The sequence below is a fragment of the Falco peregrinus genome, chromosome 6, assembly GCF_023634155.1.
Source record: "Falco peregrinus isolate bFalPer1 chromosome 6, bFalPer1.pri, whole genome shotgun sequence".
NCBI lineage: Eukaryota > Metazoa > Chordata > Aves > Falconiformes > Falconidae > Falco > Falco peregrinus.
In genome coordinates this window covers 91,463,277-91,485,893 of record NC_073726.1, presented here as the reverse complement: position 1 = coordinate 91,485,893, position 22,617 = coordinate 91,463,277, and the positions used below count along the sequence as shown (strand labels likewise).

At 44.8% G+C, this 22,617-nt stretch overlaps 1 protein-coding gene across 1 annotated transcript in view; it reads left to right on the top strand.

The window, feature by feature from the left end:
• Positions 1–15,892: 15,892 nt before the first annotated feature.
• SPAG17 (sperm associated antigen 17) overlaps positions 15,893–22,617 on the top strand; it is a 109,832-nt gene continuing 103,107 nt past the window's right edge. Inside the window, exon 1 of the mRNA XM_055807155.1 lies at positions 15,893–15,999. Within this exon, the coding sequence (XP_055663130.1) occupies positions 15,904–15,999 (96 nt within the window). The 5' untranslated portion in view covers positions 15,893–15,903. The remainder of the gene's footprint in view (positions 16,000–22,617) is intronic.

Here is a 22,617-nt window from a genome sequence, read left to right as displayed (position 1 = left end):
TATGGAAGGCAGAAAAGAGGGTGAATGCCAGGGGTGAAGGAAGAGTCTGAGAAGCTGGAGCGGTACGGAGGAACAGAGACTGCGAAAAATACAGGTAGGGAGACATTACTGTAAACTTGGAGTTGGCAGGGAAGCATCTATCAGGGAACTAGTCAGTGCTAGTGACACAAATCAGAGCAAGGAGTCAGGGACAAGTCGAGCCAAGAAACTGGGGCAGGGATGGGGAGATGGGATTGAACTACACGTATCTCAGGATGGGGAAAAGATAGGACTGCAGCAAGGACCAGGGAACAGAGATGGGACGCAGGATCACAGCTTGTTTGGAGCTGGCAGAAGGGAGCCCCTTTGGTCACAGTCCCCATCAGAACAGAGTCCACATCACTCTTCCCCTGCATGGAGTCTCTCTAAAAGCCAATAGCATGTGGTAGTACGAATGTATGACCTCATCTCCTCGTAGTGCTCATTCACCTACCAAATAACAAACCTCTGCTGTTACCAGTTATTCCAGTTAGCTCAAGTAACAGGGGCTGCTGAAAGTGATCTTAAGTTATCAGTTGTGGAGTTAAGGATGTCAGCGTGATCCTGCATAACTGGTTTATTTTTCCTTGAGTTCACCTTTCCTCTTTGAGGCCTAGGAACATAAACTCAGAAAAATATTTTAAGAGAATACTATTAAGCTGTTAAGGTCAAAGACTTTTAAGTTGTTTAAAATAAGTTCAGCTTTGTGAGGCATGCATCAGGTCAAAAGTATAAGCTTATGCTACTGTAAGAATTTAAGTCTGTTTTTCTTACAGTTTCTCCTGTGATGCTGTATTAATTTCTATTTTTTTACCTAACACTGAACTCAGTGTCCAGTTTGATTTTTAGTACCCTGAGACACAGTGTTCAGCCTATCTGAAAATGGTTCCAACAACAACAACAAAAAATTATCTGTGCCTTTCTTCAGCTACACATCCTGCAAAGAAAATGCCTATGACAAGGAGCATCTCATATAGCTGTTGGGGGATCTCTCCTTCTCTAGAAACTCCTCCCTTCCCACTCCAGCAGCTGTGGTTCACCCTGTCCCTCGCAGGATCCTAAAGGGAGGTCGCCTTAAGCTATACAGTGGTCTGAGAACTTTAAAGTTAAATACTGCTTGAAGAATCGGATTGTATTTTACAGTTTCCATTTAGTCATGGCTCCTTACCCAAGTGTGGCTCAAGCAAGCCCAGCTTCTCTGCCCATACCTGAAACAACCCTGTGCTGCTATGTCTAATTTGCCTTAGAAACCTGGAAGGAGATTGCTTTCCTTCTGGAGAGAGCAGGCAGGACTGGGTTACAGAGCAAGATGGCACATAAGAATTGCCTTGCTTGTGGTGCTGGGGTTTTGTATTTATAGTCTGTCCTTCTCTGGGCAGGGAATGCAGCCACAGACTTGGCTTGTTTGTCTTTGTTTTGGTTGCACCAACACCTATAAATGAAACAGAAAGCCCAGAAAAGGGTTGCTGAGCTTAACCACATACAACCCCTGGCTTTCCCTCAGATAATTATGGAAGGACCAGAGGCTTGATCCTCAGTCATACATGAATTTTCTCCTCTGCAGAAGGGGAAAAAACAGTTCTTAACAGGAGCCAAACAAGACCAGAGGATGCGCCATAGGAAATAACAATGCATGGAGCCCAAGTTATGGGTTAGGCAGGGCCTGGCCAGCATTACCACTGCAGACCATAAAGCCAGATGAAGCCATTGTGATCATCTGCTCCAGCCTCCTCCACAATGCAAGGCATAGGACTTTCCTAAATCACCTTATCTTTGAGCTATAGCATCTGTTACAGGAGGAAAAAACATCCAGTTTTGCCTGGAAGCTTTCCAGAGAAGGGTGTTCATCGTAACGCCTGCTAATTGTCCCCAGCCATTAGCTGTGTTCCACATTAAATACGTGGAGCCCTGTTTCCAGCCTGTCTTCAGCTTCGCCCGCTGCGTATCACCATGCATTTGCTTGCTGTACTGAAGGGGGCCAGTCCTCAGTCGGCCTTTACCTGTCGTGCTTGAGTGAGAGCGTGACTCCACGGAGCTGTGTCACGGCAGTGTGGCTCCGTGTTGGAACACCAGCCAGGCATGTCCCCCGGCTCCTTACCGGGGGCTGTGGAGCATCACTGTGAGAGCCCATGTCTTCTAAAGTCCATGGGGACTCCTAGTGGGGAAGATACGATGACTTTCAAAACACTGAAAATTGTTTATAATTGAAGCGGCCACTTATAAATAGCTCTCACTCCAAGTCATGTGGCCAGTTTAATTAAGTAGTGCAGAGCATGTGCGGTCACTCACCTCAGAGAGAAAAACCTGCGCTGAGCCTTCGCCCTAATGTGAATTTCCTGACCTGACAGATGGGGATTGAGTGTCTGTTTATGCCAAGAGGAGTTTGCTAACATTTTTCCTCTAATTACTAATTATACCAGTGAAAGGGGCTTTACGGCCAGAGCCCTGGAAATGTGAAACTTGATCATCAGAGATTTGCAGGAAAGATGGAAGATTGATGGGTGACATCAAACAGCTGACAAGAGGACTGGGGCAGCCAGACGGGCAGCAGCTGCTCCAAGGGGCTCAGCGGTGGGGGGGCAGCTGCTCAGAGGGGACAGGGGTCCATGGCGGAGCTGCTCGGAGGGGGATGAGCTGTTTTAACAGCTCCTGCCCCTGCCTCGGTTATTTCAGATATGAATGGGTCTAATCCGGCTGGGCTGGAGGCTGCCTGTGAGTGCCTCTACCAGCAGATGGTAAAGCAAAGCAGCAGGGCTGATGGCAGCTGCCGCCGTAGAGGGGCACAGCTCCAGCCGTGGCAGAGGGCTCCACAGGATGCTGCGAACACCGGACCAAGGAAGAGGAGCTGGAGGATGTAAATCAGCTCCTCCGGGCCTCAGGTTTCCCAGATCCAAGTCTAAACATCAGGGTGTCCATTCCCTGAGGCCTCAGGAAACCTATCATCCCAGCCAGCTACGGAGTGTAGTCAAGGTCACTGGGAAGAGGTCCCTGGCAGGGCAGCTCCCTTCTCTGAAGGAAGCAGCAGTTGCATATCCTCATCACGCTGCATTGACTCCTGTTCAGAGGTCCAAACCCAGATCAGCCTGGTGGCCTCTGACTCGGTGGAAGGATCAGCACGCTGCCTGGTTCACTGAAAGATGTTTGGCCCAGGCTGGGCTGTGACCTCTATCCCATTAGCATCTGCTGGGCTGGAGACTGGCACTGCATTGCAGCACTTGTAGAGGCTCAAGTGGTCCTGCCACATGGTCTCCAAACCACCAGTTTCCTTGACATTCTTGGGAATCACAGGCATCGGTGGCCAGAGCTTCCCCTACATGGTCCCTTGTCCAAATTGTAGATCTCCTCCCAATGACAGCCACCCTGCAGCATCCATGCAGAGATTCCCGTGCTGACAGGAGGTCTTCTGCTGGAGGAGTTAAACCACCACCTTGAATGACATTCCTGGAGGACATAAGAGCCCTGATGCTGGCATAGCCACTCCTGCTCCCAGCATTATTGACTGCTCCGGTGCCATCCTGAGGAGCATTAATTATCGTGCCATGAGCCCACATCACAATGCCAGCAAACCGCAGCCCATATCTTGCCCCAACCCTGTGCTGGGGAAAGCGAACACAGTGACCACTGGAAATACATCAACAAGGGAGCTGAGAAAAAACAGCCTTTCACTGTCCCGCAGCAGTAGGCATCTGATTGATTCATATAACGTTAATTAGAACTTTATCCTTAAAATGGCCCAAGTGAACAGGGTTTGGTTTGACATTCTACAAATGTGCAAGAAGCAGTAGTAGATAGCCAGTCATCCTTATGAAAATTGCTTTTTGTTAGATGCAAGACAGCACAGCAGCAGTAGCATAGGAATGAGGATATCTGTGATAACAGGAACTTTTCACCAGGACAGTGAACTGAATTTCCAACTGGTACAGTAAATAGTGCACTTGTGTATTAATACACAAATAATCTCTACTGCCGCCTAGCCAGTAACTGAGGCCGCCACCACAAGCTCCATCTGAGGTGACAAGCCTGCCTTCTACCAGATCTAGCAGAATATTATACACACATATACACACACACACATATATGTGTGTTTTCCAGAGCTATAGGTTGTGAGTGTAAGTTTGAAACAACCAAATGATCACATAGCAAATATCATAGTTTCATGGTTCAGCATGTACACTCTCCTCCCGCTGTTCCTGGTTCAGGCAGATAGCCTTCACCTGAAGTGTGGATGGAAGGGTAGCACAGGGGTAACTGTATCACATATATTCTCTTCCGTGAAGGAGCCTAGTTATCTTTTCTGCCTAAGGAAGGCTGTGGTCTCCCACACCAACGTTTGTGTTTCTATGCTTGTGCTTTTCTCCCCATAGATACAAAGCACCGAGCAGCTGCTGGCTTGGACAACAGTCTTGCTCTTTCACTGTGTATAAGAAAACTGATATCAAGGATCCAGCCTGAGTTTTGCAGCTCCAGCCTGACAAATGCATTCAGAACCACACTGAAAATATGGACATTTAATATTACAACTACCTTTCTATTGTCTTATTCTCTCTTTCTTCAAATTATATTTTAGACATACTACTGTACAGAAGTGTCTTGCATTCTTTGAAAACAAAACAAAAAAAACCCCACAGGCTTTTTGAAGCACACATCATCATCAAATCCTCATAAATATCCTAGAAAGCAGCTGGGCAAGACAACCCCAGCTTGATCTTTATCAGACTGATAAACTGTTTTTTTAGAAAGGCTGATGCAAATGATTTCCAGGGCTTCCCATCTAGGTCAGGAGCCTTTCAAAACTCAATTAAAACATTCTATTTCCCCACTGACTTGAGGATAACAAATGGATGAAAATCTGTGCATAATGTTTCCTCCCTTCAACAATTCTTTAAGTTCCAAATATATAGGTGGAGGTCTAGGGCTCAGCACGAGAGGATGGGCAAGCAAACAGGTTAAGGCAGGTCAAGGTATCTCAGTTTAACAAGACATAAAACACTTAGCACAGTCCCCAGTGGTAATATTGCCATGCCCCACCAGCACCATGCCCCGCCAGCAGTGTATTTGCATGAAGAGATCAGGAATTATTTTCTGCCAGCTTCAAATGCCTGCCTTTAGTGCCTTCTCACCCTTCATCACACTTCCAGCCATGCAGACTGCTTGTTTCTGTGCAGCAGCAGCGATGCAGTGTGCTCCAGGGTTCTGAGCTCCGTCCTTCCTCTGTTCTCTCCATGCCTTCACATCCCCTCCACAGATAAGATGAGGAAGAGGAATGTCCTCATTCTTTCAGAAAACCACACTGTTCCTGGCTAGTGGATGAAATAATTAATGATGTCATAAATGCAGCCTTGAGGAACGCCTCCCAAAGGCCAAGCTGAAGCATCCATGTTCATTTTCATGAACACTTTGGCAAAGAGTGTACACGCTGAACCATGAAACTATAATATTTGCTATGTGATCATTTGGTTGTTTCAAACGTACACTCACGACCTAGAGCTCTGGAAAACACAATTATAAGATTCTGCTAAAACTTGTGGAAGGCAGGCTTGTTACCTCGGATGCAGCTTGTAGAAGCTACCTCAAATGCAAGACACTTCTGTACAGTAGTATGTCTAGAATAGAATTTGCAGAAAGAAAGGTAGAATAAGGCAATACAAAGGTAGCTGTAATGTTAAATGTCCATATTTTCAGCATGGTTTTGAATGCATTTGCAAAGCTGGAGCTGCACTGTGAAGCTTTCCATCATTTTGCCATATTTCTGAAAAGCAAAAAGGATAGTGCTTTCTGCTGGGAGCTCCACTGGGCTGACCAGCAAAGATCTCCAAGTCTCTGATTTGAACAGCATCCTAGTACGTGTAGTGGATCAATTGACTTACTTTGATTCCATTAAAATCTATTAGAACCACTGGATGAGAAGTGCTGCCAATTGTATCTACTACGTGTTGCTAATCCACTCATTCTGGGCAGAAAAGAAGGGTAAGCCAGCTCCATCTATTAGATAGCCCTCTAATTAGACATCAGTGTACGTCCAGCGCTCCAGGATGGGTGGCTGACGGTGTGTGAGCCAGGTACGTAAGCTCAGGTCACTCACAGCACCTGGCGAGCTAACTGCCTCCAGACCTGGGCCTCAGCCTGTTGTTCGAAGCATCTAGAATTACTCGAACTCCGAGGGGAAGGTCTGAATGAGGTAAGTGTTGAGCTTTAGTAGTCAGTATTTTCCTTGCTTCAGAACTGATCAGCTTTTCCCCCAGCTAGCTTACTGCCCCAAAATAACAGCAATATATTTGCACCAGCTTGGAATCCCAAGTACCAAGCTCTAAAAAGAAACATAATGTGCTGATTGAACCTTTTGTGCAAGAGCTATGTTATGATCTCCGAAACACAACTCCATCACCTCTGAAATGTAAACTACCCTAGGAGTGATTCGGTTTCAGAGTAGCCTTTCTATTACACCCAAACTCCCACACTTCTTGGTGGCATAGTTCTGTCTTTCTAGTGTTGTCTAAACATCATTAGACCAGAAGACGGCCTTTCAGTTTCAGTTCATTAATTTTCTGTCCTGGAAAGCAATAGTTGGTGTTGTAAAATTCCCCAAAAGTTCAAATAAATCTTGCAAATGTCAGACTTTTATATAAAAGGAAACCAGACAAGTTGCACTTCATAGAATCATAGAATGGGTTGGGCTGGAAGGGCCCTTTACAGGTCACCTAGCCCAACCCCCACCACAGGCAGGGACACCTTCCACTAGAGCAGGTTGCTCCAAGCCCCGTCCAACCTGGCCTTGAGCACTGCCAGGGATGGGGCACCCACAGCTGCTCTGGGCAGCCTGTGCCAGCACCTCACCACCCTCACAGTAAAGAATGTCTTCCTGACATCTAATCTAAATCTACCCTCTTTCAGCTTAAAGCCATTCCCCCTTGTCCTATCACTACACATCCTTGTAAGAAGTCCCTCTCCAGCTTTCTTGTTGGCCCTCTTTAGGTACTGGGAGCTGCTCTAAGGTCTCCCCGGAGCCTTCCCTTCCCCAGGCTGAACAACCCCAGCTCTCCCAGCCTGTCCCCATAGGAGAGGGGCTCCAGCCCTCTGAGAATGTTCATGGCCTCCTCTGGACCCGCTCCAACAGGTCTGTGCCCTTCTTATGTTGGGGGCCCCGAGCTGAACGCAGCGCTGCAGGGGGGTCTCACCAGAGCAGGTCAGAGGGGCAGAGCCCCCTCCCTCACCCTGCTGCCACGCTGCTTTTGGTGCAGCCCGGGACAGGGTCAGCTTTCTGGGCTGCAAGCGCATGTTGCTGCACCATATTGAGCTTCTTGTCAACCAACACCCCCAAGTCTTTCTCTTCAGGGCTTCCCTCAATCTGTTCTCTGCCCAGCCTGTGTCTGTGCTTGGGACTGCCCTGACCCACAGGCAGCACCTCGCACTTGGCCTTGTTGAACTTCATGAGGTGCTCACAGGCCCACGCCTCAAGCCTGTCTGGGTCCCTCTGGATGGCACCCCTTCCCTCCAGTGGGTGATGGCACCGCACAGCTTGGTGTGGCTGGCGAATCTGCCGAGGGTGCACTCAATCCCGGTGTCCATGCTGCCGACAAAGATGTTAAAGGGCGCCGGATCCAGTACGGAGCCCTGAGGAACACCACTCATCGTTTCATTGATCTACACTGGTTTACTGACAGGAGTTTGCAGAAAACTAACTAATTCATCAGTGCTTTCTTTAAATTATTATTGCTTAGTCATCATAGAATTTTGTGGAATGATGAAGAAAAGCAAAGATCATTCAAGGCAAATGGAAGAAGACTTTTTCACCAAAGAAAGCTTTCTGTTGGCTTTTAACATACATTTTAAAGAAAGCTAAGAAATTCCATTTTCTGTCATTTTGTTTACAGTCTTATTTTCCCATACCTGATGACAGACAGTCACAATGACTTCATGATGTTTGTGTACTTGGAATATATCCGCATAGAAGAGAATTAGGCTTTGGACACCACAGCCGAAATGCTAAGCTCAGCTGTTTATTTCAAATCTCTCCACATTCTTTTCAAACCCTGACTAGCACCTCTGAAAAATCACTAGATACAAAATAAGCATCAAGGACGGCGTGATCTGCAAACACTGGCACAGGCAGGTCAGTGCATTGGGAGCAGGGACAGACCTCATCCAGCTCGGGTACCTCTTCCATTGATGGTCCTCAGCACTTGGCAGCCCTGCCACAGTGGATGTTTCACTTTGCAGTAATGAGATGGAGGGAGATGGGAAAAGGCCTGATTTTTCGTTCTGACTGCTGTTAATGTGAATTAAGAAATTTGGCTGATAGGAATTAGTGCTAACTAACTTCCAAACACAGTTTGTTAACTAAGAAAAGTGCTAATTAGAAATCCTTTTAAACTTGATCTCTGTAATGGTCTAATGTAAACACTTGCTGCATTTTATTTGCTTAAAGCTTACTGAATCCACAGGAATGGCTGGTCATGGCAGAAGCTGTACAATGTTGATGATAAGGTGTCTCCAATTCTTTACAGCTTCTATTATTATATAACATTTGTCAGTAGTAAGTGGAGGTTTTACATTAAAGCAGGTGTTGACATCTGATAGGGATGAAAATATTGAAAACATTGTTTACCTTTCCTAAAATTCTATCATTTGCTCTTTAAATAATTAGTTTTCTGAGAATTTTAAATGAAATCTGCTCTCCTTCATTCAAACAGCTAATTTAAGAAAAGCAGGAAATCTGACAGTGCCTTGTTTTTGCCATCATTTGCAGAACCAAAGACAGCACAAATCCTTTCAACTTCCCATATTGTAAAGACTCACTAAAACCTTGTGATAGGATACATACACCGACTTGGGGGGGCAGGAAACCGTCTTTTTTTGTGTGGTGACTTTGCATAACTGCACAGTGTCCATCCAAAGAAGCTGAAGAAAACACTCCATTACAGAGAGTGCCACAAAGGTGAGCCACATTTGATAATACCTTTCTGTCTCTCACTTATCGCAGTAGGAGGGTGCAAGATGAGGCCCTGGCAGGCAGAGACTGCTCATAGCCTGCTCAGTCCCATCTCCGAATTCTTACTGTGCTTTTCCTAGTAACAGCTGGGGCTACAGCACTTGCAGGGGGCACTACATAGGTCCAGGGCTAAATCCTGATGAAATAAGTAAATTCCCAAATCATCTACAGGAGTTTCTATAGGATGGCTGGCCAAATGTTAGGTTGTGAACTCAAGTCACCGGCTGTATCAGTACCCAGCCTGCCCACATTCTTTAATTTCTTACGTCGCCTGGGAAACAGTGGCAGTGGGGTGCTCGATGAAGCACAAGGGAGGAGGCCCTGCAGCACAGCTGGCGAGGGAGGGCACCACATCTGCATGAATCCTGTCAGAGCACTGCGGGGGCTGCTCGCAGGTTGGGGTGCTTGGCAGGTGCACCCTGGATCACACAGACCTGTTGCACCCAGAAGCAAGTGTCGCAGCACTCTCCAAACTATCAAGCTGCAACAAGGTCTTTTACCATCTCATACCAGCATATTCTTCATACAGTCCCTCTGCTGCCTTCTCATCTCGCCTCACCCAGGGCCTGCTCTCTCCTCTCTTGCATCTTCCTCCCTCTCTTCTTCCTCGGCTGCTCTCTCTTCCTTGGCTGCCCAACATCGTAACAGAACCAGCCACACCTGCACATTAACCCCATCAGCCACCCCACCGCCTCTGTATATTATCAATGCTAATTAACCCAGCTTCATTCCACTACACCTCCCTGCCCTTTTTTTTTTAAATGTTTTTAATAAACATTACAACCTTTTAACAAATAAATTTTTCATACAGCCCTCTATATACTCCTCTACAAGCAAGGACTGGCAGGAGAGATGCTGGCCCTTCGCAAGGTGTGCTGCCAGGAGGTGCTGGCTTGGAGTCTTTATGGTGGCACAGCCCGCTGACACAGGAGGGGGGGTACCACAGGGGACTGGGGTCTAGCTTGAATTTTGGAGACGCAGAATAAGAAAAGCTTGTGATGTAGGAATGATGCTGGTGGGGGCAGAGAGAAGCACAGAGTGTTCTTCTGGTTTGAGGTAAGGAGACGATGGTTAGACTTCAGGTTTATGGAAAAGTAAAGGATTTAGCGGATGATAAGCTTAGACATGATGGTGTTTGGGGATACAGTCCTAAGACTGGGAAGTTTAACCACGGCTGTTCTATAAAGTAGATTCTAGGCACAAGTATGACTGAGAGTGCCAGGTGCCAAAATAGAGATGGAAATAGTTGCTACTCCATGCACTTCTTTCCAAAAGCTACAGGGGAGTTCATGTGCTCAGGGAAACAGATGGGAAAGAAAGGAGAAAGAATTAAAGTTGAAGCAACAGTTTCAGAATAATATATATTGTTGCAATTTATTCTGCAAAAAATAGACATTACCCACAGAAAATTCAGACAAAACCTATCTAAACACAAGTTCACAGAATTAGGATACCAAGGCCAAAGTATTACGGCTCTAGCCATTTAATTATCCAACTCCACTTCAGATTGCATTAATTTTTACAAAAAAGCTCTTCTCCTTTAAAAAATAAACAAACACACCATGTCTTTCCACCACTTACTATGAACATTTTCATTGCAAATACTGGCATATATCTTAGGTCTGTTTACCCTCCATGGAGCTAATGTTTGGTTTTAACGGATTAGAAGTGGTTTTATTTTTGCACCAGTAAGGATACAATGTTTCAAATTCCATTTATTTAGATTTTGCTTTGTTTGGCTGTTGAGAAATGTTAGTGGTTAGTGCTCAGCACTACTGTGGCAAACTCCCTGGACGGCAGTAGAAGTGAGGAGTGCTCCAGCAGCAGATCTCCATAGGCGTGAGGAGTGCTCCAGCAGCAGATCTCCACGGAGGGCTCCCTAACCCAGGGGACATCGCTCCTCCTGCACCAGAAGCAAGCAGGCAATGACAAAGGGCTTGAAAGTGCAGGAGAATGGGGTGGAGGTGGGGAGATTGGCTTTCTGGAAGGGTGGGAAAATGTTTTCTTTGGATTTATTTCTTCAGGGAGAAGAATAAAACCTTGTGATCTGTTTTGGAAAGGGGCAGGAGTAAAGCCTACGATATCTGAAATTGGACTTTTTTGCTGACTGGCAGGACTGAACTGCTTCCAAACTTCAGTTACCTAGAGACAGAAGTACAACACTAAATGCAGAGGGAGTCTTTCTTTAAAGAGACTGCTGCACAGCATCCAGCTGGAATTTGGAAGTCATTTTACTGACAGATGATAATGGATTTCATTTAGAGCTGTGCCAGGAATCCTCATACCATTGGCTGTAGAGAGGAAAAAGCATTCTCCTCGCACATGCATGCACGTGGGAGAGAGCAGACTACGAAAGCATCTTTTCCAAAATTAAATGCAGGGCCTTGTAAGGTTTTTTCCCCAGTAAAACAAAGTTGGTGGAGACTCTTAAATGTAAACTTATTTGTATCTACAAAGGAAGTTTGATCTGTCCTGTGTGTTACGCTTGTGATAAGTAACAGAGGCTACAGACATTTGTAACTCAGCTTGACAAGAAATTTTTGAGGGAAGAAAAAACAAGCAGCCAGGCCAACACTTAAATGCTAGAGCTGGAGGCAGAAGGGAATATTAAAAAATTGCTCTGCTTTTTGCCTCATTCTTAGATGGACAGGTTTGGTCTATTGATTTGTGCGTATAGCGGCCCAGCAAGGGCAGGCCTTGCACTGTGGCAGACAGACTCACCTGAATTGCACTGTCTTTGCAATTGAGCTGTTCCTTTTCTCTCTAACCATCCCTGCTTGCAAGCCTCTAGCGACCCTTATCTTATTAGGAAAGGCACATTACAATCCGAAGAGGAGAGTTTATTTTATGGTTTCATTAGCTAGAACTCAGTCTAATCAAGAAATTATTGACCTCTGGTGCCAGAAAAATTGTAAGTACACCACGCCACATTCAGGAGGGGAGTGCATTAATAAATTTATGCTCAGCTTAACCTTTGTCCCTTTCAGGGCACACACACCTATAATTTACTGATGTAGAAATAAGCTTTCTAGATCCTAAAGCCAAGACAGATATTTGGTCCACATCCACGAGGCCAATGCAGTCCATGTGGGAAGCTTTATGCAAATTATATAAACGAATTTAGAGACTGAGAAATAAATTATAAGGAATCATTTGGTGGCCAGAGCAGCAACTGTAGGCAAGGCCTCCTGCATCCAACTTGGTATGTGAGAGTTCAGGGAGGCTGTGGAAACGCACGCCATAGCTGCCAAATCTGTGTAACTTGTGAGATGGCTGGGTCCTGGGGGGCTGCAAAAGCTGTTCCCAGCCCAGATGCTGCAGTGGTATGAAACTGGGAAGTAAAGCAAAATGAGTTTTGTGGTCTTCCTCTTCTTCCTTTTTGAGGGAAAAAAGTCTGAACAGTGTTCTCTTTCAAAAGAGTGCCTTTTAAAAAAAAAACCAAACACCTTTCTTCTTTTACAATATAAGGAATACGAAGGACTGTTTTCCTTAGCAGTGCTGAAGGCCCTGTTAGCTGTTCTAGACAACCTTCTGGAAAGTTTTCTGAAACAGAAACAGCTTTCTGAAGCCATAATTCAGGAAGCTTCCCTATTTAAGAAACATTTAAATCTTATGAAAGCAATATAAAGCAATTAATGTGTTCTTAAGGGCTCAAGCAAAGAGGTGTCTTTGCTGACTTCTCAACTGAAGGTGAGAAGTTGATGGCTCTTACTGAAAAGATAATTTTTTTCCAAATATTTGTCAAGCATTTAGAATAAGCACTTAAAAAAAAAAGCAAAAAAAACCCAAGCACGATTAAAATGAATTCCCCTCTCAGTCAATTAGGCTTTAATTATTTAAGATCCAAACCCTTTACCAGTTCTTTAGTCAACTATTTCTTTAGTTAAGATTTCAGGACAAGTAGAGAAGACATGACTTTTACAGCTAGTAATAATGCCTTTCCACTCCCCACACTTTACTGGAGAACAAGTAAGTGTGAATGTTCTTTAAATCACCCTGAAATAAAAGGTAACCAATGTGTCTTCTTCCAGAAGGAGGTAAAGAGTATACCTGATCTTTAAACACTCCTTCATTTTTGTTAAGTGTGGCACAGGAACATGTAACTACTCTACAGTATTAACCATGCAGGCTTTCTTATCCTGCTGTGTAAATACAGAATACACAGGCTTGTTAACCCCTCTCGCAGGGAATAGTAAGCTACCTTTTATTTACACTGAGTATCATTCAGAATTGCAAGTGTATTATAAATTCATGGCTTTGGTTACTCCACTCATATTCACAAATGATGCTTTTTAAAAAGCCAGAAAATAGAAAGGCTGGCTTTGTGATTTTTAGGTTGCCACTCTCCCTGAAAATCTCACCATAAATAGTCTTGTCATACACAAAGTCATCACAGATAGGCCTGTTAACTCTTGCCACTAATAGTAGACCCGATTTTGTTACATGGAAATGTCAGGCTTACAATGGTGCATTACATTTTTTTGTGCAGAAGGTAGCCCAAACGGTGTGTTGTCTCTCTGGATCCTTGATTTGCCTATTCCTCTCATCTGCAGCTTATCGGTACAGCTGAATTACATTGTTTTGCTAACACAAGTTTTAAGATTGCAGAAAATTCATCTTTTAGTTATCAGAAGGAAGCTGAAGGTTTTCAGATGGCTCAGTCACAACTGGGTGTTTTGCCATCCAGATCCATTTGGAGGAAACAAAGCCAGAGATTTGTAGTTTCCTGATATTTTTTATTTGCCTCTTTTGTCTCTGGGAGGATTTAACCACGAGGGTTTCAATGATCTGGCTTACAGCTTGGCCTACAAGGGTCTTTGGCAGCATAACTGAGTGGACAAAGACAAGCAGTCAAACAGAAGATGTCTTTAGCTGACTTCATTACTGGAGAACCTATTTCAGAACTATACATTTCTTTCTCTCTTTTGTTCAGGAGAGTGGTGGAGGTAATTTTAAATGGACTGGTAAAGCTCCCAGTGATCAGCTGTCCTACTTCAGCTTGACTCTCTACTTGCTATAGCATCCAGCAACAATAAACAAGTTATCTAGATGCATTTACTAAGATGGTAAGCAGCAGAACAAAACAGCTTCCTTCAAATAATCCTTTTGCATCAAAGCAAACACACAATAGATACAAACAGGCCAGTTCATGGTTCTCACAGTTATTGTTCATGTTCTCTGACCTGTTTGTAGGCTGACATCAGCCTTGCTGTTTTTTAACCTTCCTAATGATCCTGAACGTACAGATCCAGGTGCGGGCATAGTCAAGCAGTTGTCCTCTCCCACAGACATCATGGTAGTGCCCATCTCCAGCCATACCATCAGGATCTGGGTGCACAACCCTCTCCCGTTGGTCCTTCTGAAGCTTAGATCCAGCCCTGAAAAATCAGAAGTGTGGTTCATAATAAGGCACCATTATCTGTGCATTCTGCCCCATACCTCTGTCCTGTTCTGCTGCATCGACTGGTGCTCCTGCCCTGTTCCACCTTCCCCTACTCTCTCAGTGCACCTCAGAAGGCACAGGCTGCAGATCCATGACTTTAAGGAAGAACAAGGGTGTGGTGGGAATGTCACACTGCCTATTTCTGTGAACAATTGAAGTCTGATTTTTTTTCTGGACAACAAAAGAAAAACTCAAAAAGAGGAAAATGAACACCAGCCAAGAAGCGGGGTAGGGGGGAATGTTTATGGGTGTTGGCAAACCCTCTGCGCAGCTTTCCCATGTTGTAAACTACATCACCGTCTGCAAACCCAGGGAAGATACCCTTCTGCAGACCAAGATGATATGAGGCTTGCCTGTTAACGGTTGGACTCGATGATCTAAAAGGCCTTCTCCACCCTAAACTATTCTATGAGTCTACAAACGTAAATTCCTACTTCTCCACTAAACTCGTGTAATTAAAGGTTTTATTCAGCACATACACTAGGTCAGGATCATCCCAGAATGGAATTCTGACTGAAGCAATAACGTACAGCACAGCAGGGCTTTAAGGTTCTGATGAAACTGAAATAAAGATTTGGAGGCTCTGAGCAACCCGGGTCGGTATAAGGCGGTGGGGGAAGGGCAGCATGTGGTTTGGGATATTTTCACCAAATGTTAAATCACACAGAATATTTCACTCGTCTCCAGTGTGAGATCACGACATGACTCCTCTGTAATGAATTCTTTATCTTGGCAGCTCTCCTGCTTTCTCCCAACTGTGCCTCCCTCTCCCCTTCTGGTCCCAGTGCCGTAACATATGGTAGTATTTGGAGTGCTTTCGGCCTGGGAGCAGGCCTGGCTGCCCACACCTGTGCGCTCACCCTCCTGGCTGCCCCTCAGGCGGCCCTGCTCGGGTCACGCTCCGGCACCGTGACATGAGCTCAGCCCCTTCGCCCTCCTCCCCGGGCACCCCGAGAGCTGCCGGGTTTGTGCAGCCCTTGGGATGCCAGGTCTACCTTGGTGGCGCTGCACTGCTGCCGTGCACCCCCAACCCTTCCCACACAGCCTCGGCAAAGCCACTTGGAGCAGCCGGTGCTGGAGGCTGCTCCAGGTGTCCTGAGCCACCCACCCGTGTGGCAAACGACGATGCAAAGGGGCTCAACGGCGGCCCAAGCCCCGCCGAACCCCACCATAAGGCCGGCCGGGTGGGAAGGCCGCTGTCGGCCCAGGACAGACCTCCACACCCCCGTCCCCGCCGGCTCCCTGGGCGGTCACCGGGCCCTCCACACCCCGGCCCCGCCGAGCTCCGCGGGGCGGGCACCGGGCCCTCCACACCCCGGCCCCGTCGAGCTCCCCGGGGCGGGCACCGGGCCCCGCCGGCAGAGGGGCGGCCCAGGCGCCCGTTGAGGGCGGTCACCCCGCGGGAGCCGGTCGCCACGGCGACGCGTGGGCCCTGCCCGCCGCCCGCCCCGCCATGGGCCCGAGGAGGCCGAAAACCGGTGGGATCGCCTCAGCGGGAGCCGCGGGCAGGAGCTGGGAGGCCGCGCTGGTGTCTGCCCCCCTGGAGGAGGTGAAGGCAGCCGAGGGGCAGCGCAGGGGCCGGCCGGGGAGCGGGGGTGGGGGGCCCGGGCCAGAGGAGGCCGCAGCCCCGGCCCTGGTTGCCGCGGGGGGGTCATCGAGGTCGCCCCCCGGTGCGGAGCTGCACCCCCCTTTGCCCCCGCCGCTGAGAGGGTTTCTTGCTTTTTCTCCGTTTTCTTTCTTTCTGGGGCTCAGGTGCCAAATTTTGGCTCGGAGTGAACGTTTTATAAACTGCTGAACACCGAGGTTTGACGGAGGTGCTGACACAGCATTAACTGCAGTGTTGAAAATGTGAGGCTGTAATTTTCCTCCTTGAGTGTGTGTAGGTAAAAGGCACTTCCCCCCCCCCCCCCCTTTTTTTTTTCCCCCTCTTTTACAGCGTGTGAGGATCTAAAGGCATATTTACGTTTCCAGGTTCTATGTAAGCAATGTAATTCTAATAAATCTTGACTTGCAAGAGAGACTTTGGTTTCAAAGTAGGGTAGTAGTTTAGCAAACAATAATATTTATCTCGCACGTGTTTATCTAGCGCTGCTTCTGCAAGTGAGACAAATGAGTTCTGTGGCTTCCTTGTTTGGTGGGTTCCAGTTGTGCCCTATTAAAAAACTGAGGGTGTTTCTGTCATTGTTGCTGTGGTTTGGGGTTTGGGGCTTGTTTTTTTCTGAACATGCCAGCAGTTGGTTAAGCATGGGGAAATTTGAGTTCAGGAGGAGGCTTTTAAACTGGCTAATTGCTTTTCCCAGAAAATGCCACAGGTGTCCAAAAAGCTCTTAAACACTTGCTTTTACTTATATTTGGTAGTAACCATGTAGTACAAGTTTAGCCAAACAAAATCACTCTTTGGAGCTAGCTGCTCGGCTGAGGCTGCTGTTTCCCATTTTTCCCTAGAATGTCGATTTTTTCAGCAGAGTTCCAAGGTGCCTGAGTCCTTTCTCGCTGTGGATCTCACCCCTACTCTAGGAGAACCTCCCTGAAGCATGAGAAGGGAGTGGAGGTTCCATCTCCGTCACCTACTTAATTCCTGACCTTTCTCCTGTGTTTACTAGCAAGGTGCCAATTAGTGATTTTTTTTTTTTTTTTTTTTTTTATGGTGGTGTTTATTGTGGTTGTGGATATTGTCCAGTGAATTCACTGAACAAAGTGTGTTGTTTCTTCTGCTTCTACATGTAATTTATTACATTTGTTAATTGCAAACCACTATATTGAAGTATTTTAAAAGGTAGGAAATAAAATGCTCGAAATTTAGGAAATGCCAGAATTAGGATTGTTCAGGACCACACATTGAGGCAGATGGAAAGAAATGTTTAATATGTTCACTGAATGGGGCAAGGGTTCTGTAGGAAAAAATATGTGATCACCTAATTAAAGATTATCGTAATGCCTATATGGAGGCATTCCATGGAGGCTGAATTAGGATTCCTGGGTTTCTTAATTCTGGTATTGTCCAACTGTTTTCTGTTCCAGTTGAGCTAATTCCACTTTCTCTCCCTTGCTGTTAGCAGGCAGAGCCTTGGGAACATGGGAAAAACTGGCTCCCTGCTGCAGGCAGCTTGAACTCAGGCTTCTGTGATGCTGGGCAGCTGCTGAAATTTCTTAATTTCTTCTCGCAGGGAAATTCTTACTCAGCTCTTATAGTCAGGGGCAGGAGCATACTCGGTGTGAAACTGTCAAATGCCAACAAATCTCTTCTGAGCATGTGTGACTCCAGATTCATCAAGTATGGCCGAATGTGGATATACTTAGTGTAAATAAACGTGCTCTGTAAAAGCACATCTTTGACACAAGTATGGCTGTGCTACCAGATTTAGTTCCTTCCTTTTGAACACGGAGGGAATTAAATATCTTAATTACTTAATCACATAGGACTTTTTATTAAAGGATAAACAGGATTTTAAAAAATCAAATCTCATTCTGCAAATAGTCTAACCACACTGTCCCCCTCACCCCCCACACTGCCCCGGTAATCCTATAGAATACAAGATTTAAACTCAAATATATAAAGCTCAGGGACTGGAAACAGCCTGTGATAGAGCATGTAGAGAAAGATTTAATTGTAGGTGTCACCAGACAGAGTGCACAAAGTATTTCTTACCCTTCCTCAATATTGTATGTGATACACCATACGAATCTGAAATTATTTGGGAGGTGGCCAGAACTCTGATCAATTAAATGAATTTATCTCCTCGTAATTCATATATGAAGAATTTTTAAATCTTTTACTTGCATCAATTTAGAGAATATTCTTTCCCTTTAACAGAGTCAAAGGGAATTTACTAGAACTGATTGTAAATTGTAGCAGATAGACTAAGCAATGAAATTTCACATTTTAATGTGTGTTTATGACTTAAAATATTTTATTAGTCTGATCTATGAAAAGGAGTCATTTTACCAGTGGTGTTAAGAATTTTATGGACGGGTATGCTAACTAAAATATGATTTAAATGGTATTTACTAACCAAATAATTGCTTTTACTAAACACACTGTGAAAACTGGCAAACAGACAACTTACAAACATGTACAGAGGAAATACGGATTTTGCAGAGCCTCACATTATGGTTTATATACTTTTTTTTTCCCCCTAATGTGCTATGCAGAGGAACATGGAGCTGCAAGCTGTGTTAGCCTTCAGATATTGATCAAGATACTTTGATTGCATTCACTGCAGATTTAAATCACAAAATATAAATTAAGATTCTTAGGTAGTTTTAAACTTTGCATGCTTTAAGTAGTTAAAGGGCGATATTTGCTAAGTGAGAGGTGAATTCTGGGCGCCCTAATTGAAATAACTGTTATCTATTCTGTGTTCTTATTAGCTAGTATAACGAAGTATAGTTATATAGTTATGTAACAACTGAAGGCATGTTCTGATCTGATTTTCCATCTGTATGGTTTCCCTCATTTTGTTGGCATTTCAGGGCCTGAAAATTGAAAACTCAAAAATCCCCCCATTAAATGCCACAAGAATAAGTGATGATGCAAAATGACAGATACTCAGATTGCCTGGAAATTGCGGGGGGGAGGAGCAGGGGGCAAGGCACGAGGGGGAGATGGCTGCTTGTTGCGTTTCCTGGCCAAAGAGATCTAGAAACTGGTACTGCAAAAATAAAATATATACCTGACTTGTTCAGATGCCTTCTCTAAAACAGCTGCTCTTTTGTGTCTAGGAACTGAAGCAGAGAAAACAAGATATGTTTAAATAGGAAACAAAATTTTGTGAGCTACTACTTCTGCTTTTTTCTTCAATGTGAATTGAAGTTAGAGGATTTTTTTAACATACCTTGTCGTTGTAATACAACTGTGACAAATAAGGCTATGTGTACTGGCTTCTCACTGTTGGAAAAAATCACATTACAGAGGGACACTGGAGGCTTGAGAATAAAATCAGGTGAAGATGAGAAGAACACATTCTGTGTTTCTTGTGACAACAAGAATTTTGGAAACCTGCTGGCATGGACCATTCAGAGTTAGGGATCTTGCTAGGATTGGAGCCTCTCCACCTGAGGGACACACAAGCTTACTACATCGATGGTTATTTCTAACACTGAGAGAGTCGTTGGTGTATTTCCGCTTGACACAGCGAAGAGTTTTAAAACAGGGACAGAGGGACAGGATGGGACAGGATACAGCATCACTTGTGACAATGATCATCATTGGATGTTTTCTAGTGAGAGTGGTCTGGCCTCCCCTTAATTGGAGCTTGTTTCAGATTTTTTAAGTATTCTGTTAACAATGCCACATTTCCAGCTTCAGTATTTTTTCTGTTCATGTTTGAATTACCATTGTTGATTCTGTGGGCTATCTACTCCCTGCATTTTGGTCTTCTTTGTTCACAGTATGTAGTGCTTGTGTTACACTGTCAGTGGCAGCCTCCCTAGGCTGTTTCCATGCTTTTTCAGTAGTTATTTTTATGGTTTTCTCTATCTTGTTCTTTTAGCGGGGAACCTCATTTGAGGTAGCCTTAGGGTTGCTAATCTATCCTCTTTCAGATCCTTTCTCAGGTCTCACCTCTACAATAACATTTAAAAGAATTAAACTAAGTAGAGGAGCAGTTGTGTATTGAGGGAGAAAATATTTTTAAAGTAACCATATACATTTTACTACTTTTCCTTCTCATTTTTATGTTGTGATTTTAGGTGGTGAGCTGTAGAAGCAGGGTCTGTTTCTTCTCTATCCTTTCAGTGCCTTGAACATTAAGGATACTGTTACAGTATTGATAATATAAGGGCAATATTGCAAAAATAATAGATTTTTAAGGTCAGAAAAGAGCATAGTCAACTAAACACCTTAAACTATATACTAATGCTGCACATTCAATGTCCTTATTGACTTCAGTTGCTGCTCTGTGTTCAGCTTTTCTGAAAAATGATCTCCAAGAGCTTCAAAATTTGGCAGTCTAGAAACAGATGACATGCTATTAATGACTCTGGAAATGCTGGATCATTATTCACTGTTGAAGGGTGTGTAGCTACTTCTAGCACTTATCTCACTCCAATTCCCAGGTATTACACCTTTTTAACAAAAGCAGTGTTTTTTCTTCCTTTTGCAAATAGGGAGGTGGGGGCTATCTCTAATACTGTTCAAATTTTTACGCAAAAGACCTTGAATCAAGTTGCATATACTTCTGTAGAATTAAATCAGGTGGGATTATGATTTTCACTACCAGTTATCTTGTAGTGGCTCATTCCATGTATTTTGATTTTAATATATTAGCCAGTGTTTTGGCTACACTATTCTCATAGCGGGTCTGTGGAGAAGCTTTAGCAGCTTGTTTCTTTGAAGCAGGGAATTTGCTCAGGGAGAAGATGTGGCACACTGATCTCACAGGCATACCTTTTGCTGAGGGCATACATTTTTCTGAGGATGTTTGTGTTTGGATAAATCCTAAGTTTTTTGAAAAATCGATTTTTGACAAGTGACGCTTACCCTGATGTTTTGCTTTGGTGCTCTGTTACAGCCTGCTGTGAAGGTGAGCATCCCAGTGGAAATCAGGAAAATGCAATCTCCATTGCTTATAGTGCCTTTCCAAGGAATGCAAGGAAAGACTCGTGGAGGAGAGTCTCATTGCTCAAACAGAGTCTTACTGCTCAAACAACTCTGGAAGTGCCTGGGAAGTATTAGATGGGCTAGAGGATAAGGATTTGGAGAAGGAATCTGAAGATGGAGAAAGATGGAAGTGGGATCAGATAATGAAACTAGGGACTGGCTGGAAAGAAGACTGAGAACACGAGCCTGGAGAGCAAGTAACAGATGTAGGAATCATTTCAAGTGGTGGAACTCGGATGAGGAACAGAGAGTGGAAGTAGAGGGAGGAATGAGCTAGGGACAGTTGTGACCAAGGGATGGGAGGATCAAAGAGAGGCAGGACTATAAGGGAGATAGGTTTCACAGACATCATTGTTGCAGGGTGATGTTAATCAGCGCTAAGCAGGTTTAATTTGCAGGCACCAAGATTCCAGCAGGCTTGGCCTCATTTCCCTCTTTTGGGGGCCCTCACTGAAGGGGACAGCATAGTGGTATCAGTTGCTCCATTAGCTGACGTCGCAGGTGGCTGGTTGTTCTAAAGGCTCCGTCTCTGCTGGCAAGCCTTGGCAACTCCAGGATACTGCCACATAAGGGCATTTCAATCTCAGTTCTGAAAGCCTAGAAAATTATGCATTTGCACAAAAGTATGGACATCTAAATGCTCTCTGTTCAAAGAATGGTAAAGTTTTTGTGTCCAGTTCTTGGCAGCTGTACAACAACAACAACTTTAACTTGAATTCAGATTAACTGCAACTGCCGTGCATGTGTTTTGATGATAATATTGGAATATCTAGCTCTTTCATAGTGTTGTGCATGGTAGCTATCTTGGCAGCTTTAGGCAGGAGGAGGTATTGTCTGTCCCCTGTCCTCCCCTGCAACTGGAAAGGAGAAAAAGAAATTCGGTGTACTTGGTGCAGTCCCCACACAGGGAATTGCTGCTGGCACTTCTCCATTGAGCAGTGCCTGCTGCCCCAGGTCAGCTGGATGCTCTCCTCTCATAAATTCCATCATGTTTGTGTGCTCCTAGAGCATCAGAGATACGCTTGCACTGTCCTGCATTTTGTAATTTTAAAAAACAGAGGTTTATTTTGTGCAGCTATAAAACATCAAGGAAGTTTATGATGTGTGGAACTGTAGGGGCTCTTTTGGATTAGGTATCTGCTCTGTCACTACTTGCAGTTTCAGAAGAGTACACTTAGTGACCCAGGTGACCTTTTCATCTTTTTTGTTGCTCTGAATATTCTGTGGTTAAAAAGAAAGGGCCATACATGTATAATCATGTTGTGCCATATTCATGTGATGTTATGCTTTGTTAAAGAGTATTAGAAGCTGTTTCCTTCCATGCAAGCATTTACTAGTTTGAAACTTACATCAGCTGTTGCTTTCTCCCATCCCAAGTCATCAGTTACTCAAATTGCAAACTTTTACATAGGCTTTTTTTCAGCTAAGAGAAGGAACAAATGAAGAAGGCTACAGTAAAACTGGAAAAAAGAAACTTCTTTTACTATTTACATCTAACTTCTGTTTTGGAATGGTCCTTTCCCTCACTTTACTTAGCTCAGGTTTTGTGCCTCTTTTCCATGAGGA